At 45.0% G+C, this 23,190-nt stretch overlaps 1 protein-coding gene across 2 annotated transcripts in view; it reads right to left on the bottom strand.

Annotated features, from left to right (window-relative positions):
• Positions 1–2,491: 2,491 nt before the first annotated feature.
• The window catches only part of STEAP2 (STEAP2 metalloreductase), a 328,022-nt gene continuing 307,323 nt past the window's right edge, over positions 2,492–23,190 (bottom strand). For both annotated transcript variants that reach the window (XM_069648363.1, XM_069648362.1), the window contains one exon: positions 2,492–18,772. In XM_069648363.1, the coding sequence (XP_069504464.1) occupies positions 18,488–18,772 (285 nt within the window). In that variant the 3' untranslated portion in view covers positions 2,492–18,487. The remainder of the gene's footprint in view (positions 18,773–23,190) is intronic.

Genomic DNA, 23,190 nt, shown 5'->3' with positions numbered 1-23,190 from the left:
AAGAAGGAAGATGTGACAACACTGTGTGCCTGCGTAGAATTCAGGCATGCCAAAGAGCACGTGAATCACAATCAGTTAGATGAAGACCTGGACATAGGAAGACACGGTTGGTAGTTGTTCCATATATCTGCATGCTGTTACAGCGAGTTGCTAACCTATCTGTGAACCTGAGCCTTTTTCCGAGAGAGCTACGTTGTGGTTGCAACACAACCTCATTCAAACGTTTCTTGGAGAATTCAACCAGTGGATTGCTCCACACGAACAGGCAAGGCTGAGCTGGGTGACACCCAAATTCATTAGCAACATACCCTTGGGTGTATTTGTAGTTTAGCGCAAAGATTGGGCTGAACCAGGTAGAGTCAGTATTTTCTTATGAAAGAGATCATCAGCTTTATGAAGATAAAATGGGTTCTCAAAGTCACATAATTCGGAGCCATGCAAGGCAGTAGTCCAAGGCTTTGCATGGTAAATGTGTAAAACAGCCTCTTTGGATAGCTTCCCTAAAAGGTTTGTAAAGTGTAGAATTGCACCATTTGCCTGGGTCAGAGACTCTAATTGTATAAAGCATCAAAGGCCACATATTGAACACATTTCACTCTCTCAAGTGCCTCATAAAGGTGTGTGAAGATGTTTTCTTGCCCCACCCGCACCCAGTGAAAGCTTTTGTACTATGAATATGGAATTCACCCACGCAGGATTCAATCAAGAATTTAAGAGATTTTGCCTTCTCATTAGCTTGAAATGTGACACACCACTAAGTTCTGAGCTCATGCTCCATATTATGTCTAAAATTAGTTTTGTGACATCTAGTTTGATTCACATTGCTTGTTCTATTATTCTGGTGATGACCCAATTGAACCACTCTACCATTCCGTTTCTCTGTGGATGGTATACGGCTGTACACTTCTATTTACCAATATTTACCTGAGTGTACTTAAACATATCCAAGCTCCTAGATTGGGGCCCATCGTCGCTTCTTCTAGGTAGCCTTCCATCCTGAGGTTTTTCTCTAAGAAACGTTTGATGTTCTGGCTTTCTACAAGCGGGTCACTTAGAGTAGTAGCCACCATGACTATCATGTATCTCTTCTTCATCCTGAGATTCCGACAAGGGGCCATAATGTCCATTCCCAGGCATCTCCATGCCACTCCTGTCATGGGAACTGGCGTACATGTTGTCTGAGTCTTCTCATCCTTGTCTAAATTAAAGCATGGGCATGTCTACCCCTGGCACTAATGCTTTTCATGGACTTTCCTCTTCGTTCCTGTGATGCCAGAATGTCACGAGCGGCCTGGCTTAGCCTCTCTCTGAGTGTAAACTGAGGTATTAGTGGAAGACATCCCCTCTCATTGACAGCTCACTTCTCACCTTGCAAAAGGGAAGGACTGAGTTTTCAGCCTTCTCCTTCAATGGCCACCCATTGCATGCTCATCGTGCAGCCCTGCTCTGAACCTTAATCATCCAGCAATGCACTCATCCACTGTCGTTTTTGCCCCTGATCTGTATCTCACTTTGTACGCACCCTCATGAACTGGCTAACTAATTGTTTTCATCTTTGTGTTATTGTGCAGGCACACTTCCAGTGGAATGCCTAAAGTCGTTTGTAAATGTGTTACTGTAGGACATTTTGGAATTAAGTTGACATCCCTGTTCTTCAAATAAATACAAATATGTTATGCTCAGAGTACATAATATACATCATAGTCATACTCCTGCAATTTTAGACTCAAACATGCTATCCTAGGTGTGGCTTTGGACATTCTTCGTACAGTCAGTGCATCAACAAAATAGTTGTGATACTTGCAAATAATAAACCTCTTACCCCTTATGTATTAATTGAAATGTCTTCCTTTATTTCCCTAGTTGCCCTTTCGCACTTGCTGCTCCATTCAAGGGAAACGTTTTTCATGGCCAAATGGCATGAAGAGCGTGTCATTTCAGCAACATTCCCAACAAATTTGCTATATAATTCAGCTAGGCCCTAGCATGAACAGACTTCTTCCTTACTGACATCATTGGATATGTCCTTATCGCCCACATTCAGTCTTCTTTTGATCAATAGCTACTACAGTCAAGAAGATGCCCTAGATATTCTGTCTCACACACAAAACTTACATTTCATAGCTTCCATATTAAGGGCCTTACATTTCATTCAATCTATTGGCACTTTTAACCGTTCATCATATCCTTCTATACCACTCACGTACCAAGATATTATGTAGCTACACCAAAGTTCCCTAGATACCATTGAGGATGTGTGTCATCTCTTTTTGGAAGACTACTGCCATGGAGACCAGCCTGAATGTCATCCTGCAGTGCAGTAAAGCGCAAAGGGTGTTACTCTGTCTTTACATTGTTGGTTTTCACTTTATTGTACACTGCACCTTTGTGTATAAAGTGATTTTAAACAAATGGAAAATAATTAATAAACATATAATAATTTACATGATACAGAATCAAGTGCTCTACACCTCAGTAAAATAGGGATCAATGACAATAAATGCAGTAAACTTTAATGATCACACATTTTGTTTTAAATTGTAGGTTCTCATTGTAACCTTTTAAATAGCATGGCTAATTTGGACAGCAACTTTGAAATCCAAGACAGGAGAAGGTCTGCCATAAATGATACAAACAGCAAAGCATAAATTCATGAAACACTGTTACCTATAGGTAGTGTAAGCAAATACAGAAAGATTTTAAAAGAGGGAATACACTACATCGCAAATTTTGCTTCAGCACAGAAAGTTATTGCAAGTCATCAGAAGAGGTGTGATGAAAGAACCATCATTAAATGTGGCTTTAAATGTTTGTCTAAAGCAAAACAAAAGAGGCTGAAAATATCTAGGGATCCTTGTAATCTCCTGCAGAAGGGATGCGACCAAGCAGTTGGGGCTGGACTGCCCCTTTTGGGGTCAGAACAAGCCTGATTTGCATATGTCTTTCCCCTTTTGTAATGACTTGGCCAGGGAAGAAGACATTTAGCACTATGTTAATACAAAATAAAACGGAATAGTTATGAATGTAGTCAATATTTCTGAGGTTGACATCATATCTGTGAGACAGTAGATTAGCTAGTGCAGTAAATGTAATAATCAATTTTTGTTTTTATTGTGGTACAACCAAGTTTGGTTTTTCACAAATAATCAATATAAATCCAAGAATAGAAAAAAACGCATTACATTTACAGTGATTACACATGAAGTTATAACCATTTAAAAAGTATGTCACTCAGTATCCCACCATCATGTAACTTTTTTTCGTAGAGCTCAACACTGGCTATAATAGTGCATGGTAACAAAAACACTTAAAGGTTCAGCACACAAAACAAAGTGTTAAGGCATAATACTTCTAAAGGATCGGTTTGTGTGACTTTTGTCACTGCTGAGTTTGCGCCCATTGACTAGAGATTACACAGTGAGCACAGACACACTTCTTTCCTAAATAGACAGTGTGATTTCGTTTTAATGGATTACAATACGACTACATGTCTTCATTTTGAGACATATATTTGTTGATTTATTTAAAGACAAGGTACGATCAAATAATTTAAAAGCACAAGATACAGCCCTACTACATACTGGCAAAATAGCTCAGTGGGTTGAGTGTTAACTGCTGCGATCAGTCTCATCTGCAGGTTGCAGGTGTAATCCTGGCAAGACCAACTCAGCCTTATACGAGGTCGATAAATGAGTACCAACCTCAATTGGGTGATATTGCATGCAAAGATGTCCTCTATAAAGCGCTTTGGCGAAGTGCTATATAAATAACGCATCATTATCCTCACTACAGCCATGTTGACCTAAACATTTACAACAGAATTACTATACTGTGGAAATCAATCCAATGGCTGCTATATCGCACCCCGAAGGTAGGGGAGAGCAGGTAGCCATGCTTTGGCTGCGGGTCCCTGGGACCTGAGGGCTACACAAACACACCCTCCCCGATGTAGGACATAACTGCACGTCTCTATTAGTGTGTACATCTGTGTTTAAAAGGCTGTCAAAGGATTATGCTTCATATTTTAAATAGCCTTCTTTAAATAGTATACTGCAAATATATTTCCATTTTTAAAGTAGCTCTTGTGAATACATGTATGCTGCATGTGTTACAGAATGTATAGAAAATGTGCGACATGTACTGACTCTGGTGTGGAAAATGTGTGGTGTGTAAAAATAGCATCCAAAGATGTTTTATCTATAGAGACATGTCCACATATATTCCCTATTAGAACAGCATAATGAAAGAAAATGATATAATGTGTCCTTGCGTATGATCCTTTTAGGTAAAAAAAAAGTATTAAATGAATGCAGTACTGTTCCAACAATCATTACATACAATGTCGGCGTTGGGGAAATGTAAACATCAAAGTTTATTTCTTCAAATGGCATGAGAATGAGCTCCATTTGCTATGCCGCCACGCCTCAGCTTTTAAAAAAAATATGCACAAAACATATAGCTACTAGTTCACATACAATTATTTTTAACCTTTGTATTCCTATATCGATTGAGATTTAGTTATTTATAATTACCACATAGTCCTAAATGTAAAAGTGCTAAATTAGAAAGTTAAAAATCCGGGGCTAGGGTCCAATCAGGAGGCTCAGAACATAGTCCTTTGCTCATAATATGGGCTTGGAACCCGAGGCGCTTGCCACACCCCCCTCTGCTGTCCCACTCTGGGCCCTCTCTCCCATTCATGCCCCTGAGGCTGCCCTTCTACTCTTACTACCCCATGGATCCCTACCAGTTAACACCTCCCTCCAATCCCCATCCCACCTCCGATTACCTCTTTTGTTCAACTCGTACGCCCCCCTCGCTGCACACCTCCCGCCACCATCAATGGAAACGGAGTAGGGGACTAACGGTAGTCCCCTTCTCTATTTCCTCAGTGGACATATCTATTTCTTAGGTATTTCATTTGCCTTGAAAACCAGCCACTGTGCTTCGGCCTTCAACTTGGTCTCCGACTGCCGGTATCAATGCACCTGATTTCATCAAACAATCCTAAATTACCATAGTGGTTTCGGCTATTTTACACTACTTGCAAGTTAAAATGATGCTGGGAACGGTCAACCTTCTTATTACCAATGGATAAATGTACCAGTAGCAGTGGAGTAAATGTATTCCACGACAATCCAGTCCATCTTAAGAATGAACAGTAACAACTGTAGTTCGAGGGCATGGAAGCTCTTACTTTTCCCTCAGCAGAAACACATAATTGTAATTTGCTCATTGAAATAAAGACTTTGTGAAATATGTCGGTCAACTTGAACTTTTGATAACTGATGGACTCCACCTACTTGAGACTAGACCACTGGAGTTTTTAAGCCAAAGCTCTTGATCTGCAGTGCCTTAGATTTGGACCTATTTGCCTCATATAAGAACACATAACTCTCAAGCGTCTACAGCTGGAGTATCGGTCCAGATGCTAAGTCCTTTGGCAGCTCTGTGTATGAATGGGTTCCAAGTTGCTATATCGGGATATCGATAAACATAAAGGATTACTTCATGAACCAATGGAAGCAGGTGCTGTGCAAACATACCCATAGTGGATTGGTCAATGGGAGTTTCTGCAGTAGGTGAACACATCTTTGCAGAGACCAGACTGGCATTGCTGCTGATCACCACCCCTTCCGAGACCACTCTCTTCATGGGACATGTGTTCTAGCATGCCGACTCTGGTTAGCAAGCCCATGAAATCCCTACAGGGCAGGGGAACACACCGTCTTCCAGACCACCAACTGCTGCTATTGTTGTGATCTTGTGTCAGACTGTGTCCAATGCTCCTTGCTGATCCACCAAAAAACAAACAAAAAAAAAACATTTCCCATAATCGCAAGCAAGGTAGCTCGGCAGGATCATCACTCACCTCAGTCACCCTTGTGTCACCGGTTCGAATTCCAGCACGGGTACAGTTAGCATTTAATACTTCTGTGGTTGATAAATTGAGTAGTTTTAATTGTGTAATAATAATACTTTTATTACAGCACTCAGAAGTGAGAGGAACCCAGCATGAAACGCCATATATGATAGAACATTAATAATATTGTCAAATTTCCATATTCTATTCCAAACCATTAGTCTAAGAGGAAATTCAATTTTAAGGGTCTTCCTCTTATTCGCTACTAACCAGCTAGTTATACACGAGCCGTTTTGTCTCCTTCAGTGACTCTGGGTATATTCTGCAAAAGAAAAGCAGAACCAAGACTGTTGCCGTGGCCCTAAATCCCAGTTTTAAGCCAAACGATTATAAAACAATTATTTGGTACGATAGGACACCAGTTATATCACATGGCATATGTATCCCAAGTTAGACACAAGGGGTATGATTTACAAAAGGGATTTTCAATGGGAAAATCCCATTAAAACGCGCTTTGTAAATCAGGCCCAAAGTGTTGCAAATGCAGGCACGGCGAGGTCACATCCACGCATATGCCTTACGAATGTTCTGTGATCTCTACGTTTTGGGACACAGTCCTGACTGGAGCCAATAACATTCTCCGCTCTAATTTGCACACAGAGCCTCTGTGCATACTTCTAACATTTAAGTGTGGTCTTCAACTCTTGCAACACAAATGTGTTGGTCTTACTTGTGGGACAGTGGAGGAGGCCGAACCCACTAGATTACTCCCTTCGAATTAAGGTTTTTGGTGTTCTAGGATGAGGCTGATGACTGGTTAACAAGATGCTGGCCCACCTGGAATCATGAGCAAGAGATGTTTGGAAAGAATGTGTGTACCTAAATCAGGATGCACTAAGGTAGCAGAGACAATACATTGTTGAAGAGCTGGGGTGGGGGGAAGCAATGTTCCATGACCTACGGGGTCAATAGTAGATGAGGCGTTAAGCGTCCAGGGTGAGACCTGTGGTCAGTGGAGTAACTCTGCAGAACATGTTGGGGGGGACATGACAACTGAAGGAAAGGGTTGTGGTGAAGGGAGGGTGGATGCTGGCTCTGAGGGATCGTTTCGGCCAAATTGTTAAAAAAAATGTGGTCGAAAGGTAGATTTGACTGAATGCGGTCACCACCATTAGTTCGAAGTCGAAGATACTAACGATGAAGAGCAGTGGTTGCAGGGGTGGCCCCCTCAGCCCATGTTCAGTATTTTTGGCTTCGGCAATTGCGGTGGTGTCCCCTCGCTTCCTCAGCATTGGTGGCAGGGGACCAAACAAAAAAAAAGAAGAAAAGGGACGCTGCAGCATCAGATCTGACCCACGTTAAAGGGATGGATCTGATGCTGCAGGTTACAGGAGAGGCAGCGGATGGAGAAAAGGTAAGTGGGGGGGTTTAAGAGTGTACTGGCGGTTTGAGGGCACATGGGTTTGGTTTTTTGTACTGAGGTAAAAACGTATTCGCAGAGGAAATGACTACGGTTAAATCCGCCATGTGTTTGTACGTCGGTCAAACAACCTAAATCCCTGAGGGATAACACTAAACTACTACACACGAGAGTCCATTGCTGACTCTCTGGTATAACTTTCCTAAGACTGGTGGCGCATCTTTAAAATGCAATTGGGCCACCACACATCTTCAGCCAGCCTGCCATGCACCCAGTGACACAACATAACATTCACAAACTTAATTCCACTAGAAGATACAAACAATGCATTATTTATCTTTCATTCAGACACAAATGTCAACACACATATGCTTGCACACACCTTCACTCACACACAAATGCACCCAGCACCTCCACCGACATACACTGTGTGCACACAACATTTATATGTACATATACAATAACACATGGAAACAGTGGTCCAACGTCCATTGAACAGACCAGACTATCACCCCCTGATCCCTGAAATTTTGGGCTCTGTTAACTTGGCCTAGCTGAACTATAAAACCATGGCCGAAAGGACTAGAGTCACTGGAATGTCAGCAATTCGCCTGATTTTTCCTTTCATTCAAGGGCAGAAACCATTGGTTAATGCAGTGCAGTGGGTGACCAAGTATAATTGGTACAGATTTTTAAATGCCATATATCTCCAAACTTGGGTTCTGCACAGCACCTTATATGTCTACGTGCTGATAGATGTTTTCTACAAGATTCTGAATGATTAAAATTAAGGTATGTTTTCCTGGGTTCAAATGGCTCCAAGCAGTGGAGTACCGAGTGAGAGAGTCGCAAGGGGGTGATCAAGCTGCCACCCCTCCCTCCGTAGCTCTTTTAAGAGCCAAACCAGGACATTTGTCATTGGGACACCTCCCCCATTCGGCACCTCAAAGAGGGTGCCCAATGGCAAAAGTGTCCCGCTGGCAGGACAATGTGTGCTGAGTAATTCCTGCTCAGCACGCTCATTGTCCTGGCAGCAGGACACCTTATCCCTTCTGAATGGTAGAGGTGTCCCGCTGCCGGGACAATGTCCAAAGGAGCTCCGGGCAGCAGAGGGTCCTCACGTTGCTTTGTATCCACAGAGTTTTACAATGTGAGCTATTAGGCACTTACTGGAGGGAGTGGGGTACTATTAGCAGGGACCTTTGTCCCTTTAGAAATGTGAATGGGAGGGAGTGATCAGAAGTGAGAAGGGTGTTTAATGTTGCATGCTTTTTGAAATAATGACTATGGGCCTCATTACGAGTCTGGCGGTAACCGCGGCGGTAAAACCACCCGGTTACCGCCGGACTCGTATTACCATTCCGCCTCCGTGATTCCCGGAATTACCGGGGCATTACAACCCCGGTTTTCCAGGAATCACGGAGGCGGAATGGTGTTAATCCCCATTCCCATCGAGTCCTATGGGACTCGATGGGAATGGGGATCATGGAAACACCGGCAGCATCTCGTAATGCTGCCGGTGTTTCCTCGTCCGCCTGCAGGCGGGCGGTGTTAAACCCGCCAGGTCAGACCTGGCGGGAACATCACCTCCCGCCTGCAGGAGTCGGGATCAGGCGGTCCGGGAAAACAACGGTGGCGGCGGGTTTACCGCTACCGTTATTTCCGGACCGCCTGAGTTATAATGAGGCCCTATGGCTTTAAAACCCAAGGAGGATTTGTTAGGCTCATATTAATCTGCATGATGCTATTGTGATTTTGCATGCAAAATGGGGAGAATGAAACTAAAGCCATACTCCCATTGCTCAAAATATTTCTATGACAATGTATATAGTGTATGGTTAGTTTACTATGAAAGGCTAGTTTATTATGGAATGTGGTTTGCATCCAAGACATTGCTATAAATAATTATGTGCGTTATAGAAATAATAAGCACATGAAATGTAAAGCAAAACCTTAATAAATATCTATATCAACTAAGCCTGGAAAGATGTGCATGGTCGCTTAAATTGTCCAAATCCCAGTTTCACCATTTAACCAAGTGTGTGATCCTGAGCAAATTATTTAATCACATTGTGCCTTATCTGCAGCTCTGTAAGTGATTCTGATTCACTTCAAAGCTTATGTTAATGTATCATGCTATTATAATGGAAAAGCCTAATGACTATAGAGTTGCTCCACATATAACAATAGTGCAATTTAGGTATTTAGCACCACAAAGTTATTTGTCACTTGGCTTATTTATGGCAACTTATTCTAAAGTCACTTCCATGGTGCCTCCAAGTATGACCGATGATGCGCCTTTCAATGTCCTTTTCTGTGAAGTCACTTCTGTTGGTGCAATCCATATGCTAATTAGGAAGTTTGTGTATAGCTCTGTCCAAGCCCTCTGAGGCAAAATACATGCAAACACAATACAAAAAAAGTTTTAATTTAAAAGTACCTCTGCTCTGCTTTCAAATGCCACTCGGGCCAGGTCTCATGTTACACCGACCTAACCTCCCTGCACTCACGCGCCTCAAGACAGAAACCAGGAAGCTGAATGAGCTTCCTAGTTAATGTCTGTGTGTTGCATGAAAACGAAACCGGAAAGCGATGCTCTGTGCCGCTGGTCCCTGGAAGAGCTGCTGCTAGCGTGACAGCACAGGTGCCAGGCCCTGCAACACCCAGTTCAACACTCTGGCTGCTGACTTTGAGTCAGGCCAGCCAGGGTGAGGGACTGAGCCATGCAGGGCATCCCAGCCCTGAATGTGTTGGAGCGCGGCTGCCAGGCATCTCTGCATTATGTAAGAGACAGCGCAAGCCTTGCTGGGCACCCCAGCCGGGCTCGCGCTGTCCAATTACATAGGCCCCCCTGCTCTCTCTCCAAAAGATGAGGGGGACAAAAAGGCATGCCACAGAAGTTGGGGGGGGACAAAACCCCCTGTCCCTGACTACAATTACGCCCCTGCCTGTGGTTGGGAGCGAACAACATATATCCCCTTGCAAGTGTAAATCATGACACAGTACCTGCCATGCAGTTGTTGCTTAGAGTTCTCAATACGAGTGAGGCAAGCTATACTATATTCGGTTCCATGTGTTAATATCCCTGCAAAAATATCGCCATACAAAAATATCGCCATATTTTTGTGGCGATATTAAGGCATGGAACCTGTGGGGGACACCCTAGCATTATTTTTAAAGGAGCGGGGGACACCCCCGCATCACTCACTCCCAAAACCCCCAAAAATATCCCACCCAAAAATATCGCCTATGGCCGTTCCAGACGACCATATATACAGCGATATTTTTGGTGGGGAAAATATGTAGTGATACCCTATATTCTATGTTGTGCAACCTGTAATACTCACAGTGCATTCTAGAATACTTAATTGTATACTGGTGGATTGCTTGACTTGTACTGCTGTATGGGTATGATGAAATGAAGACCAGCACCTAGAGATATGCAAAATTTGAAAGGGGTTTTTAGAAGAGTACGGCAATTAGCCAAGACATTACCAGAAGGGAAGGGGCTTCTTTCTCAGTTAACAAAGGGCAATTTATTTCAGATTGCTCTCATTTGCGGGATAAATGATAAGTTACTGGTAATTCGAAATATGGGCATAAGAAGTGGGGTTAGGGGGGTACTCTGAAGCAAAAGGCCATGAGAATGTCAGGCACTGGATCAAGAAGACCAATCAGTGAAATCTTGCCTTTACTGGTGGGATTGGCGGCCATCCAGTCGTAAATATGAAGTAAGCAGTGTCTGGCAAACTGGAGACCCCTCAGGCCTTCCTGGAGTTTGAGAGGCAGTTGGGTAGGATCGCAGTCCAGGCAAAAACCAATGCCACATTTACAGAGAATCTGTGCTGCGTATCCAAGGACATTTTTTAAATGGTTGTGACAGCTGACTCCTAGGTCAGTTAACCTCTGATCACTTTTAGCTATGCTAGAAAGGACCCATTTAAACCAGACGGGCAGGCAGAGAGACAAACTATACCATTCATACTCATGTTACCTTTCAATCTTCTAAGAATGCTGAGACAATTGACAGGATCAAATACAGCTGGTAAATCCAGCAGGATCAGAGCACAGAAGAGGCTTGTATGCTTAGCATGCAGAAATTCCTCCATAATATCCCTGAGCTGGGTGGAATGTTATGCCTGTGGAATGTGGTGGTGTGAGTGCCCCTGTAAGCTCCGTGAATGCAATTTGGAGTGAAGCAGCCTGTGAGAGAGGAGGCCGGTGGAGGTCTCCTCTATACCTTCCTGCTTACTTACCCTTGGACTTACCTGATGTACATACCTTGTCAGTGGAACTTCGTAAAGAAGTTCAGTTCCCTTACCTGCCGTATCAGACTTTCATTTCACCTTGCAACACACACCTTTTAGTTATGCAGTGATACAGGGATTTGAGCCCAGTCTGCAATTTAGATTGATTTTGTACAAATATTGGTTATGATTTGGGTTTGAAAAGCAAAAATAAATAGTTCTATAAACATGTATTGAAAACTACACAAATTACAACATAAATTAACCTGGCAATACATAAATCATTATTCAAACATGCCAATCAAAAAGAACACGATATAGCTCCATTCTCCTCATTTTGAAAGAAAGATTATTTCAGTGGTATGCAAAGTTATGTGAGCCTGAATAAATGTCTTTTGGTTTTTAAAACTATTTGATCAAACTTACAGGCGTACTGAAGAAAATGCATAAGGCCACCTGTTTTTAGTAATTCTTTTTCAAAGTTTGCACCTTTTTGGCACTCTCCTATATCTTATCACCTGCCATTCACACTCGTTAAGGAACAATAGTAACTCCCAGACCACAAAAGGCTTACCCACTGCTGTTTGCGGCCATCTGTCACAAATCTCTCACATTTCAATTCTCTACCGAAAGAAAGGACATGTCAAAAAGCTCACCTCAGGACAGGGATCTTCAAAGTGTTTTATGCCGAGTGTCCCATAAACAACTTTATTAAAATGGGGCGGAATGGCATGACACTATCTTAGATTTTTGAAATGCATAACCGCAAACCTTTGAATCGTCAAGAGGGCGAATTGGGATTTGTTTTAGGGTAATTCCATTGAACGTCCTTCCCTTTCCTCCTACTTTAGTTGCCCGTTCTCTTTTTTAACTCACTCCTTGACACTCCCTTTCATGTTCTCCGATTTCCTCTTGCACTCTGTAATTTTTCTCCTTCATTTCCCTGCCTATTTTGTCTCCTCTCCATGTCACTGTTGTCTTTCACTTATAGTCCTTCCGTTCTCTCTGTGCTCTCCCTCTAATGCTGTCTCACTTTCTCTCACTTTTATTTTCTTGGATCTCTCCAGGTCTCTCTCTTTCTCTAACTCATGTTCTGTTTCTTTCACTCCCACCTGATCATTCTCTTCTCACACTCCAATTCTGTTTCTCCTTTCTCTATCACTGTGTGCTTTAATCTACTCTCGCTTCCCCTCCTACACTGTCACGCTTCTTTCACTCCTCTAGTACATCTCTCTTAAGGTCTCCCTCCCATGGCGTGTGCTAGTAGGTCGCCCAGTCCTTTGCAGTAAAACTACAAATCCCTTAATGCAAAGAATACAATCAGGACTGAATGATTTATCGCAACATGGCATGGGCAAACTTGATAGCTCTGCCTCCCTCGCACCCTCTTATTTGGTCTCATCCTGCTCCCACGCCCATGCTTTTCTCCTTGTGCTTTGTGCTTCTCTTTAATGTTTAATCTCAATCGTTTTCCTCTCCCTTCTCTCCCTCCTGTTCAGTTTCATCTCACTCTTTCTCGGTCTCTCTTGATCAGTCTGCCTTTCTCACTCTGTATGAGTCTTTGTCTCATCCTAAATCATATTCTTCCTTTCTCACTGCCTATCTCTCTCTCGCTCATCTCTCTCCCCCGCTCTTAACCAATCTTGCTTCCCCTGCATGCCTCTGTTTAAATGTCTCTCTGATACTCTGCCAGTCTCTCACCCTGTCTCTCCCCATCACACCCTCTCTGTTTCACACCGTATTTCCATCCATGGCTCTAACTCTCCATGTTTCTATGTCTCGCTCAAGACCTTTCAGTCTCTCGTCCTGTGTTTTAGCTCTCTCCCCTTTCTCTCACTGTGTCTGCCTCCGACGCCCTCTGTCTCTGCCCCTCGTTCTGTACTGCTTCGTCCCTGTCTCTATTCACCCTCACCAGTCTACCTCTCTTTTGACAGATTTAGTACAGACTCTTCTTTTACACCCATTCCGTCTGTCCTCTTTATTTTCTCCCATTCATCTAATCTCTCATTCTGTTTTATCCCCTGCCAGCTTTGTCTCCTTTTGTTTTATTTTTTAGTTTGGGCTATTATAAGCTGAAAATATTGCATTAGAGTACAGATAGGGAGAAATGGCATATGAGGAGGGACACACCTCCACTGACTGCCCAGGGCCCTGCTAATCCCTATGGCTATTCCCACACAGTTCCTGCCCCTCCGCGCCAAAAACACCTCCTCATGGGAACGCTGAACTCACTTTAATCAGGCCTTACCATCAAACTTTGCATTCAAGGTGCCTGCCAGTGTTTTTTTAAAGCAGTCTTCTGATAGTTAATGACTTAATTGCAGTTGTAAACCTGTTACTGGTGTAATAACAATGTCTTAACCATGCCTGCCTTCAGCCACTCGATTTAGAAGCCCTCTGGATGTCCTTCACTGAAGTCCTGTTAAAAACAGCATTGGTAGAGCCAATAGTTTTGGCTTGTGGATAAGTATTAGGCATTTGCCAGGCACTACTATTAGATGCCCAGGTACCCACACCATTTTGCCCATGCTCCCATTAATGGCCAGTTAATACCACTACGGCCATGCCTGACAAGTGCATTTCCTATGCCTACACAAAAGCCCAAACTGGTGGCATTGTCAATGCGTGTCTTCTTAGTAGAGCAGCCACAGTACATGTGCTGTGTTAATCTTTGAGGCGAGTCGGCTGCCACCGATTCCAGCCACCCAGGAAAACACACGGCCGGCACGCACATTCACCTGAGCTCTTGTCACTATAATCATTCATGGGATCTTCGGTATGAGCAGGAAAATCAGACTTCACTCAGAGGCATACTCTGGCCTGTAGCCTTTTTTTTTTTTAACCAACGTGCCAATAATTAGTCACAAATTCTTGGATTAAGAAAAAAAATTAAAGGCTGCTCAACATAATGACTACTTTACTCTTAATCCATAGTCCCCTTTTCTCCATACAAATGTATTCTAAAGTGAGTTTCTGCGATCCTACCATGGCAAACCCTAAGGTGCCCTTCATAGGGCCTAAACCTGAATTTTGGTCCGATGTGTCACATTTGTAATTTAAATTCAATGTTCATTCAAATGTAGCTTGCTTGGGATCTAGACCTGGCACATTGTACAAACTGCTTCATCTGCAGCCTCAACACGGCTACAAGGTGGGGGTGTCATTTCCTCAACTGCCGAGCCGTGCGTACTCTGTAAAAAATACTCATTAGAGTGAAGGGAATGAGAGCATTCCTGGAGAAAACCACAGTCTGAAGGTTATGCTGTTGCGATTGGAGGGATCAATTGCTTGGCCATCATTCATGAGCATCTACCTAGAAGGATACCTCTTTGGAGGAGGTTCCTTCATCAGCAAAGGGGAAGAATTCGAGGGAGCCTAATTTCTCCTGTTGTGGATCGATTTGTTCCAAGCTTGTGTGGTGTGGCTGGTGGGACCACTGGAATGTTTGGTTCAACAGTTGAGAAAAAAGCTGCTGCGTCAATAGGCCTAGGCAACTGGGAAACGAGACTTGGACTAGGGGGGCAACTATTCCTAATTTTGCAGGACTGTCCCATTATGGAGGACTCTGTCCCATGCTGGATTTCCAAAAGTCTTGCCCCGGTTCATTCAGCAGTCTCGACCCTGGCTCCTTTCTGATTCAATACAATGCTAATGCTTTGTTCCTGGGGTTGTGAGGGCAATGTTTGTTGTTAAATAAACATGACCATCACCTCCCAAGAACAAACCGTTAGCATTGCAATTATGCCAGGTGTTAGAGAGTTAAAACCTATTCATCAATTGTTAAAATAACAATTGGAGGCGAGTCAAAGATGACGTCCTCACCGTTGTGTGTGCCCAGTGTCCCACAAAATGATCCGAGAAAGTTGCTAATCCTAATTTAGTCACCATGGGAATACGCCTGGAGACGGATTTACGTGCTTGTTTTCAGCAGAGACGTCATTTGGGCGTCGACAGGGGTCGCAACTGCAACCCCTAAAAAAATATTGACTTTTTTTTTAAATGGCAGCTCCTAGTCTGTGGCCAGTGCCATGTGGTTCTTTCTTTCTGGAGTGGCTTGATTTATTGTTCAGGCTTCTTTTAAAAAAGCAGGGGGGTTCCACAGAGGTAACACACTGAGCAGTGACCCCAAATAAGAAAGAAAAGGAATAATAAATCATTTGTCTTTCTGGAATTCTATACAATAAATGCTAGACTCAAAGGTTTATTTCAGGCACACTTCAGGGGTGAGTCACTGATTTAGTCTGTTCTTAAACACCTAAAATACACAATGCAGACAGAAATTCCAAAAAGTATTTAGAGTAGGATAAGCATTCATTTTGGACTATGTATTTTGCTTTTCACAAGTTGCAATTATAGCATGTTTTTTTCTGCTGGCTGTTGTCTCTGTTACAATCATCACAAGACATTCCACTGGGTGTTCTCGGTCACTTGACAAACTCCTTGTGCCTAAAAGCTTGTGTACAGTGTAGAACTGTTTGCCAACAGCACATAAAGTGGCCCTTAATCTAATTGTGCCACAATTAATGCTTTTGTGTAATGTGTATCTTCCCTATCTCCTTGGCATGCTGTTCAGGATATGTGTTTGCATGTATGAGGTAACGAGTGCCCAGAGTACGGGATGCCGTGTGAGTGCTCTGCTTTCCCTGTGCTACTCTAAATTCTTTAATACACAGTTATGAACCCTCTCAATGGTATGTATTTTGCCAACATCTGAAGCCTGTAAAGTAGATCCATGCAGGCTTGACACGTGTCCAACTTTGCACCAGACCTGAAGATGAACTGGCCTGCTGTTAAATCTCAGTGACCATTTTATGGTCCACCACACAGTGTAATTTGCTTTCTGACTTTGAGAACATTCAGACATGAAATGGCTCATTTTACTATAGCCAGCAAGATAGCTCAGTGTGTTGAGCGCTCGCTGCTGGGATGCGTGTGTGATCTGCATGTTACACAGGAGTAGCTAACCTGTGCCTGTGCTGCTTCTTTGATGTTCTGCTTCTCAAGCAGCATAGTCTGTTATTGTGTGCTTTTTGTGTTGTGTGTGGCTTTCCTTTCCTTTCCTCACTTGTGCGTGTGTCTCTTGGGGGAGATGTGGTGTGTTGGTGAAGGATTGAATGTGGAGTTGTTTTTGCTGGTGACAGGAATCTTTTGTGAGTCTGGTGGTGCGTGTACGGTTATAGTTCTTCTGTGATATGGATACAGATGGTTAGTTGGGGTTATTTGATGGATGCGTGGCAGGCCGAAGGCCCCGTGTGGCAGGTGGGGTGAAAGGTGAGTACGCTGTGAAGGTTGCAAACGTGGTTGTGAATGGTTGGTGCTCGAAGATGGCAGCTTCGAGATCCGGGAGTGCCAGTCCCAGATATGTGGTGGTATGTTCCCTTGGATGGTTATGAATGCGACATATGCAATGAGTTAAATACGCTTGGGTGGCTGCGAATGTGGTAATGCTTGTAAAGAGTTTGGTTGGGTGTGTTGGTGTATGGGATCCTGTCTGGTGTGGCTACATGTGTGTTTCCCCTTCCTGCAGTCTTATAAGGAAGGGGGATGTGTAGTGTGTTGCTTGCTTTGATGAAAGCTGTGCCAGCCCATGGAATGTTTGGTGGCAGTGGAACACTGAGGACACTCCGTGTTCCACAGATGACAGTTAGGACATTCAGGATGGGAGACATTAGTGGAAGGTTGCTATTACCCATTCTCTCTGCATCCCTCTAACCCAATACCCTGTAACTAAATAAAGCTTCATCTACTTTTGTACCTGATGGCTCCTGCGTTGCTCTTGCATCCTGTCTGCAATTCCTGAGGCTGCACACTACAATGACAACAAGGGAGTTGCCCGGCAGAGACGCAGCCAGGATAGTCTAACAAGTGGGGCCTGAAGCTAATGTAGTTTGGCCCACCGCAGTGACATTAACATCTATAAATGCCCACACGGCGCTACTGAGTGGGCACTTACAGATTTTGGGTTGGGCTTGCCCAAGTAACTAGTGCATTGTACACCTATACCCTCTATCCCACACAGCATCAATGTCCAGCAACTACTACAGTACGCAGAGTCCCCTTCCCGGGCACAAAATTTACTTTGCATGGAATGTATTAACCACAGAAAATGAGATGGTTAACATGAAAGGCTCAAAAGCTAAAAGACAATTACTCGCCTAGCCTGTCATTTAATGTAGTATTGGGAACATCTTGTCCCAGAAGAACAAGAACCATCCAAATTGCTGCAATTCTCTCTTTGAAGTGACGAGGTTACAAGCAACATCCAAAGAGAACGAGGAAACAGACATATGTTTTCCTGTTGTGGTAATAATGTTAACAATACGATTTTAGGTGACACAAAGTGTGTGTCTGAATTCGAATGGAGGCTCAAAAGCGCTGTGGCTTCAGAAAAACGAATCGCCACCCAAAGATGTTTTCAAACTATTACAATGTTTGTGTAAAGGTTAATTACTGCTGCTCAGTATCCCTAGAGAGGTTCCCCGCCAACTGAGCCTCCATGCTCAGTGACATCATACATAGCAATTACTCGCCAAGCACAACAAGGTCCTGCGTATGTTAAGGGAATTGGGTGTGCTGACTTAATTACTTGCCTAGTGACGGTGGCGTATCCCCAACCAAAGTGTAGAGACATGCCGCCTCGCACTGTGGGAGACACCAAGAAGGCAGGCTTGTCTAGCTGTGCGAAGCAGAACACCACAACATGCAACATAATCGCCAGGCACAGAGAGGAGAACAACACAATGACGAGCAAAACGGGGACATTAGTAGAGCGCAAATGGCACATAAGTATACTCCCTGCTGGTTTCTGGTTTAGATATCACCCACTGACGTAACATGTTATGCTTAGCTTCGGGGTCCTGCAAAGGAATTTTAAGACACTTTCCATACAAACTTCTTTGAAAAAATATGACTGAACAAAACTGTTACAAAAATATTTTCAATACTGAAGAACCCCTGTCATATGACCGTGACCCTTTCGGGTGAAAGATGCGACGCCGTGCCGTGGGTTTCTTCGATAAATTGGCTTTTTTCCCAACCTCGTCGGATCCTTCTCAGTCTCCAGCTCAGGCAGGGAAGGAGGAGGAGCATTTTGCCCAGCACCACAACTGTAGGCAGCACAAGAGCAAGGACAAAGTTAGGTGGGGTGTAAAACCTGTAGTACTCCTCTTCAAAGGCTCTTTTCCATCCATAAATCAGAACATGGAAGGCGCTTATGAGCAGAGCGACATAGCCCAGCGTGGACTGCAAAGGAAAGCAGAAACAAAAGGAGAGCGAACATTAAACCTTGCAAACCCTTAGTAGTTGACAAATGGCACAGGCATTATTTTTATAACGTGCATAAAGAAATGGCAGGTCTAGGTCATTGAGACTAAGACTACAGCATGGCCCTGCAACCTTTGGCTCACCAGATGATTCGGATTAGTAGCCAGCAGGGGCGTGGTTTCAGCCTCCCAGCCAATGAGGAGCTGGAGGCCGCTATCGTCCACCGCTGTTTGTGCATTAAGTGCCCCCCTGTGCCCCTACGTCCCCATCCCCCCACCCTCCAATTCCACATATTTAGCCCTGCCCACAACAGCCCCACTTACCTTGAGCTGTGCTGTACCCAGGGGTGGACTGGGAACTAAACGAGGCCCTGGAAATAATGACTGGGGACCAAAAGAGGCCCTGGAAATAATGTCCAAAGTAATGTCCAAAGTGGCCCCATATGACACATTTTCAGCAAGCCCAATGCTTTTCCTATGAGAAAATTTGGAAATACCACACAAAAGAGGCCCAGGGTGCAGAGGCCCACCGGGAAATCTCCAGAGTTCCCTATAGGCCAGTCCACCCCTGGCTGTACCTTGCCGGCACCGGGAACCGCAGTGTTCCCGGCATGTCTCCTACTAGCAAACGGCCGCCATTGAATGGGAGATGGGACTATGTGTAGTTCCCTAATCCCCAATCCACAGCGGCCATCTTTAATTTTTGTTTTTTCTCAAGTTGAGAAATGGTTAAGACGCCGTTTCTCCGCTTGAGAAAAATACACTATTAGCACTCTGGTACAATTTGCCAGGGTACTAATAGCAATATAACACGAGCAGGGGAGAGGGCATTACCGATCTGGTTATGCCCTCGGGCCACAGTTAAAGCCTTTGCTTCACTCAGTCTTCTAACGTAATCCCCCCTACTCAGGTCAAATTGCTTAATTACAACTCTGCCACTGCCTTCACAGAGGACACGCCATCATCCCCCAGCCATCGTAGCCAAGGGTGGCATCATGGGGGCTAAAGTCCAAAACTTTCGAGGATGACAGGTTTGCATCTGCAGTAAATATACCCTCTTATAGTATAGAAAAATCCCAGATGTTCCCATATTGAAGCTTGTCAGCGTGTGGTGGCCCTCGCCAGTGGAGCTCAAGGAGGCTATCACCCCTGGTTATTTTTGGTCTTGCTGCTGTGGATTTAGATCTTTAACAGAGCCCATGCAAATAAACCATTCTCAAGGTTTCCAATAGTTGTTTTAAATGACAAAATTAACTGACATGTAAAATCAAATTAACATACAAATAATTACAAATAACCCACGAAAAACTATAGTGATGTTATAGTAACAAACAAGCACATAGTTCACACATTTACAGCCTACTTCACTTGGGTGTCCTTATACATTATTGAAGTGTGTATGTGTAGAGCTGTGTGCCTGGTGCGGCAGTGTCAGCAAAAGCCTTTGGTACTACGGCCTCAGCTTGCTGGCCTTTACAGTTCTTCTACTCTTTTCACCTTCCACAGGAAGGCTCCCTGCATAAAATCACTGCACCGGTGCGTCACATTGCGCGGTGTGCTGTGGGGTACATTGACCTACTCAGCAGAATTCCCATCCATGATCAAGCTGCACTTCAGCAGTCAACAGCAAAATGGCTACTCTGGCTCCTTGGAGCACCATTGCATCAAAACTGCATTGGGCAAGTTGGAACAGGGAGCACATCGAGGTTCCAGTGTGTGTTCTTGTGTGCACTAAAAGAAGTGAATTGAAAAGCAGCGCTGCTCTGCTGATTGCTTCCCATTGAAAAGGGGAATATTTTACATGAAAAAGGATGCTGCCCTGATGCTATTTTCATCTGTTCATCATCACACTACTTTTATCAGTGACACCCTGCCATTCTCATGCATATCCAGATTGTGCTCCAGCAGAATAGAGCCTTATCCCTGAATGACAGGCCATGTCAGGCCAAATCTGAGAAATCAAAGGAAGCTTACTGTCAGCCGCACAGGAAAATGCTTTACTTTTGAGTTACAAAATGTCAAAAATCAATGCTGCAAGACCACCAGGGGGCGCAGGCAGCATGTAAGCCTGAAAACTCTTCTCCCAGAGAAGCCTCAGCGAAAAGTGAAATTCGGATGTCTGCCCAGCCCGCAAACAACCAAAATTTGGTGTCAGTGCGGTGAAAGGGGTCTGGCACCACCAACTCGAATCCTGACTGAAACCAGACCGGTTTAACTAGAATACGGGGCAGGAGAAGTCATCCCTACCCTACCGGTGAAAAGGCTGCCAACAGAAGAACGCGCCGAGACGCCTGGTGGCCCATTGGGCTACAGAAGGCAGTGTAGGAAAGGGCGGTTTCCAAATGGTGCAGATACCACCGGCGGCCCCGCGACAAGGAAGAATTGGGAACAGGTGGCTTTTATTACACTGTTAATGAACCAGTGAGGCAGCCCACGCAGGGACGGTGGTTATGCTTCCCCCTCCTTCCCCAGGGATGCGGTGATCAGAGGCATGGCTTTGAGTGAGTTCCCTAAGTGTAATCTTGGTGTGCTGTTCATGGCCGGAAAGCAGCCTCAACTCAAGCACTCACCCCGGAGAGGCACCTGCATCAGTGGCCACGGCGTGGTGACGCGGGGAGGACTGATCTGGGCCCCCGTCCGCTCGGGTGGGCACCCGGAGAGCCATGCTCACACGCCACTACAAGGGATACAGCAGCTTCTACTCAGAGCGGCGGCCTCTTGTCGGACACCCCCCGGAGCAGCGAAGGAGGGAACCGGTGGCAAAACAGTGACCGGCCTGCCCACCCGCACAGAGTCAACCACCAGAATAACCCATCAGGGAGGAGCAGGGGTGCTGCCGCTCACACGCGGCTTAGGTGCCCCAGCGGCAGAGGCCTCAATAAAGGAGCCGACTTAACGAGACCCGGATCAGACTTGGCCCTCTGATAGGAGGTCCTGTGAGCTTGGTCATCACTCGCCAAAATCAGCACTCTGAGAGGATTTCTCCTGACCCTCTCTGATTCAAAAGCGAGGTGAGGAGAGTGCGTGGAGTGGAGATAGCCCTGGGGCTTGGGGGTGCCTCCAGTAGACCACAGCAAGATGAGGGGAGCCATTGTGCTGCCATGCGCCTCCCCGGCCCCGGGACACCTAGGGGTACGAGAGGAGGCTGCACAATACGCATTTTTGATTAGGGGCCACTTATCCCTGTGCTCTTTATTCGGAGGACAAACGCAATAGACATGGCCCAAAAGGGAACTGCACCATATGGCCGCTAATTACCTGCACAGCAGGAGGCTACAGGATATCGCTAGTCAGCCGGTGGTACGAACTGTCAGACTCTGACGCAATCTCCCCACTGCTGCCTTGAAAGGAAGGCAAGTGTGCCCTATGCTCTCTCCCCAATGCCAAGTGACTCACAATCCTTTTTCTGGCAATACTGAGGGCCCGCAGCACAAGTCTGAAGGGGCTTCGAGGACACAAAAACACCCGGCTTGGCAAATGCCAGGAAATCAGTAAGTATAACACGCAAGCAGGGGTCGAAATAGGTACTCCACCCTGAGTGCAGCAGCACCAGCGCCACAAAGGCGAATACCCCACAGCATAACTCTCTTCCCCAATGCCTGGCTAGGGACACAAATAGAAGAGCAGGGCCGGGCAACCCAACTCTATGACAAGAACAGCGCTGAGCGCAATTACCAGGGACTGCAGAAAGAGCCACATGACCAAGGTCTCACTGTAAGATCTGTATCCCTTCATAGGGTGGACGGGGCGGGAGTACGCAGGAAAGTGGCAGTCGGGGGCACGCCCCCTTTACACAAGCAACTCAGACATTGTTCCAGTGGCAACACCATACACGCACCCTGAATGCAGTCGGACGAGGCCCTTCCAATAGTCCAAAGGCTACAGAAATTCGGTAGGGACACTGTAAACATGGCATCTCCTACTCCCCAAGAAGAGCCCATGATCCCAGGAGGAGACCAGGAATTATCCGCCAAGGCAGACATCCGCCTTTTGCTGGGAGAAATTCGAGCATTCAGAACCAGCATGACCACGACAGTTAGCATGCTACAGGACAAGATTCACAAGATAGAAGACAAGGTAGCGGTGCTGGAGAACTATCAGCAGTCACCAGATATAGTAGACATGACAACAGAAGGCCATTTTCAAGAGCTTGAACAGAAAAACCGAGACCTGAAGGCGAAGGTTGATGACTTGCAGAATCGAGAAAGAAGGGCGATTATAAGGATACAAGGCCTTAAGGAAAACCCAAATGAGACGCCTGTATCCCTAGAAAGAAGAATCAAGGCCCTCATAACTTCCATACTCACCCCCCCTCCGGTCTCGCCTCAATTGAAATTCGAGAGAGCCCACCGGGCTGGGGGGCCCCCAGGCGGACCATGATCAGTCTTGGCGAGATGC

Source organism: Ambystoma mexicanum, chromosome 2q (genome assembly GCF_040938575.1).
Source record: "Ambystoma mexicanum isolate Mex_15411 chromosome 2q, UKY_AmexF1_1, whole genome shotgun sequence".
Classification (NCBI taxonomy): domain Eukaryota; kingdom Metazoa; phylum Chordata; class Amphibia; order Caudata; family Ambystomatidae; genus Ambystoma; species Ambystoma mexicanum.
Note: the sequence above shows the minus strand (reverse complement) of the source record. Positions and strands in the feature narration are given on the sequence as shown.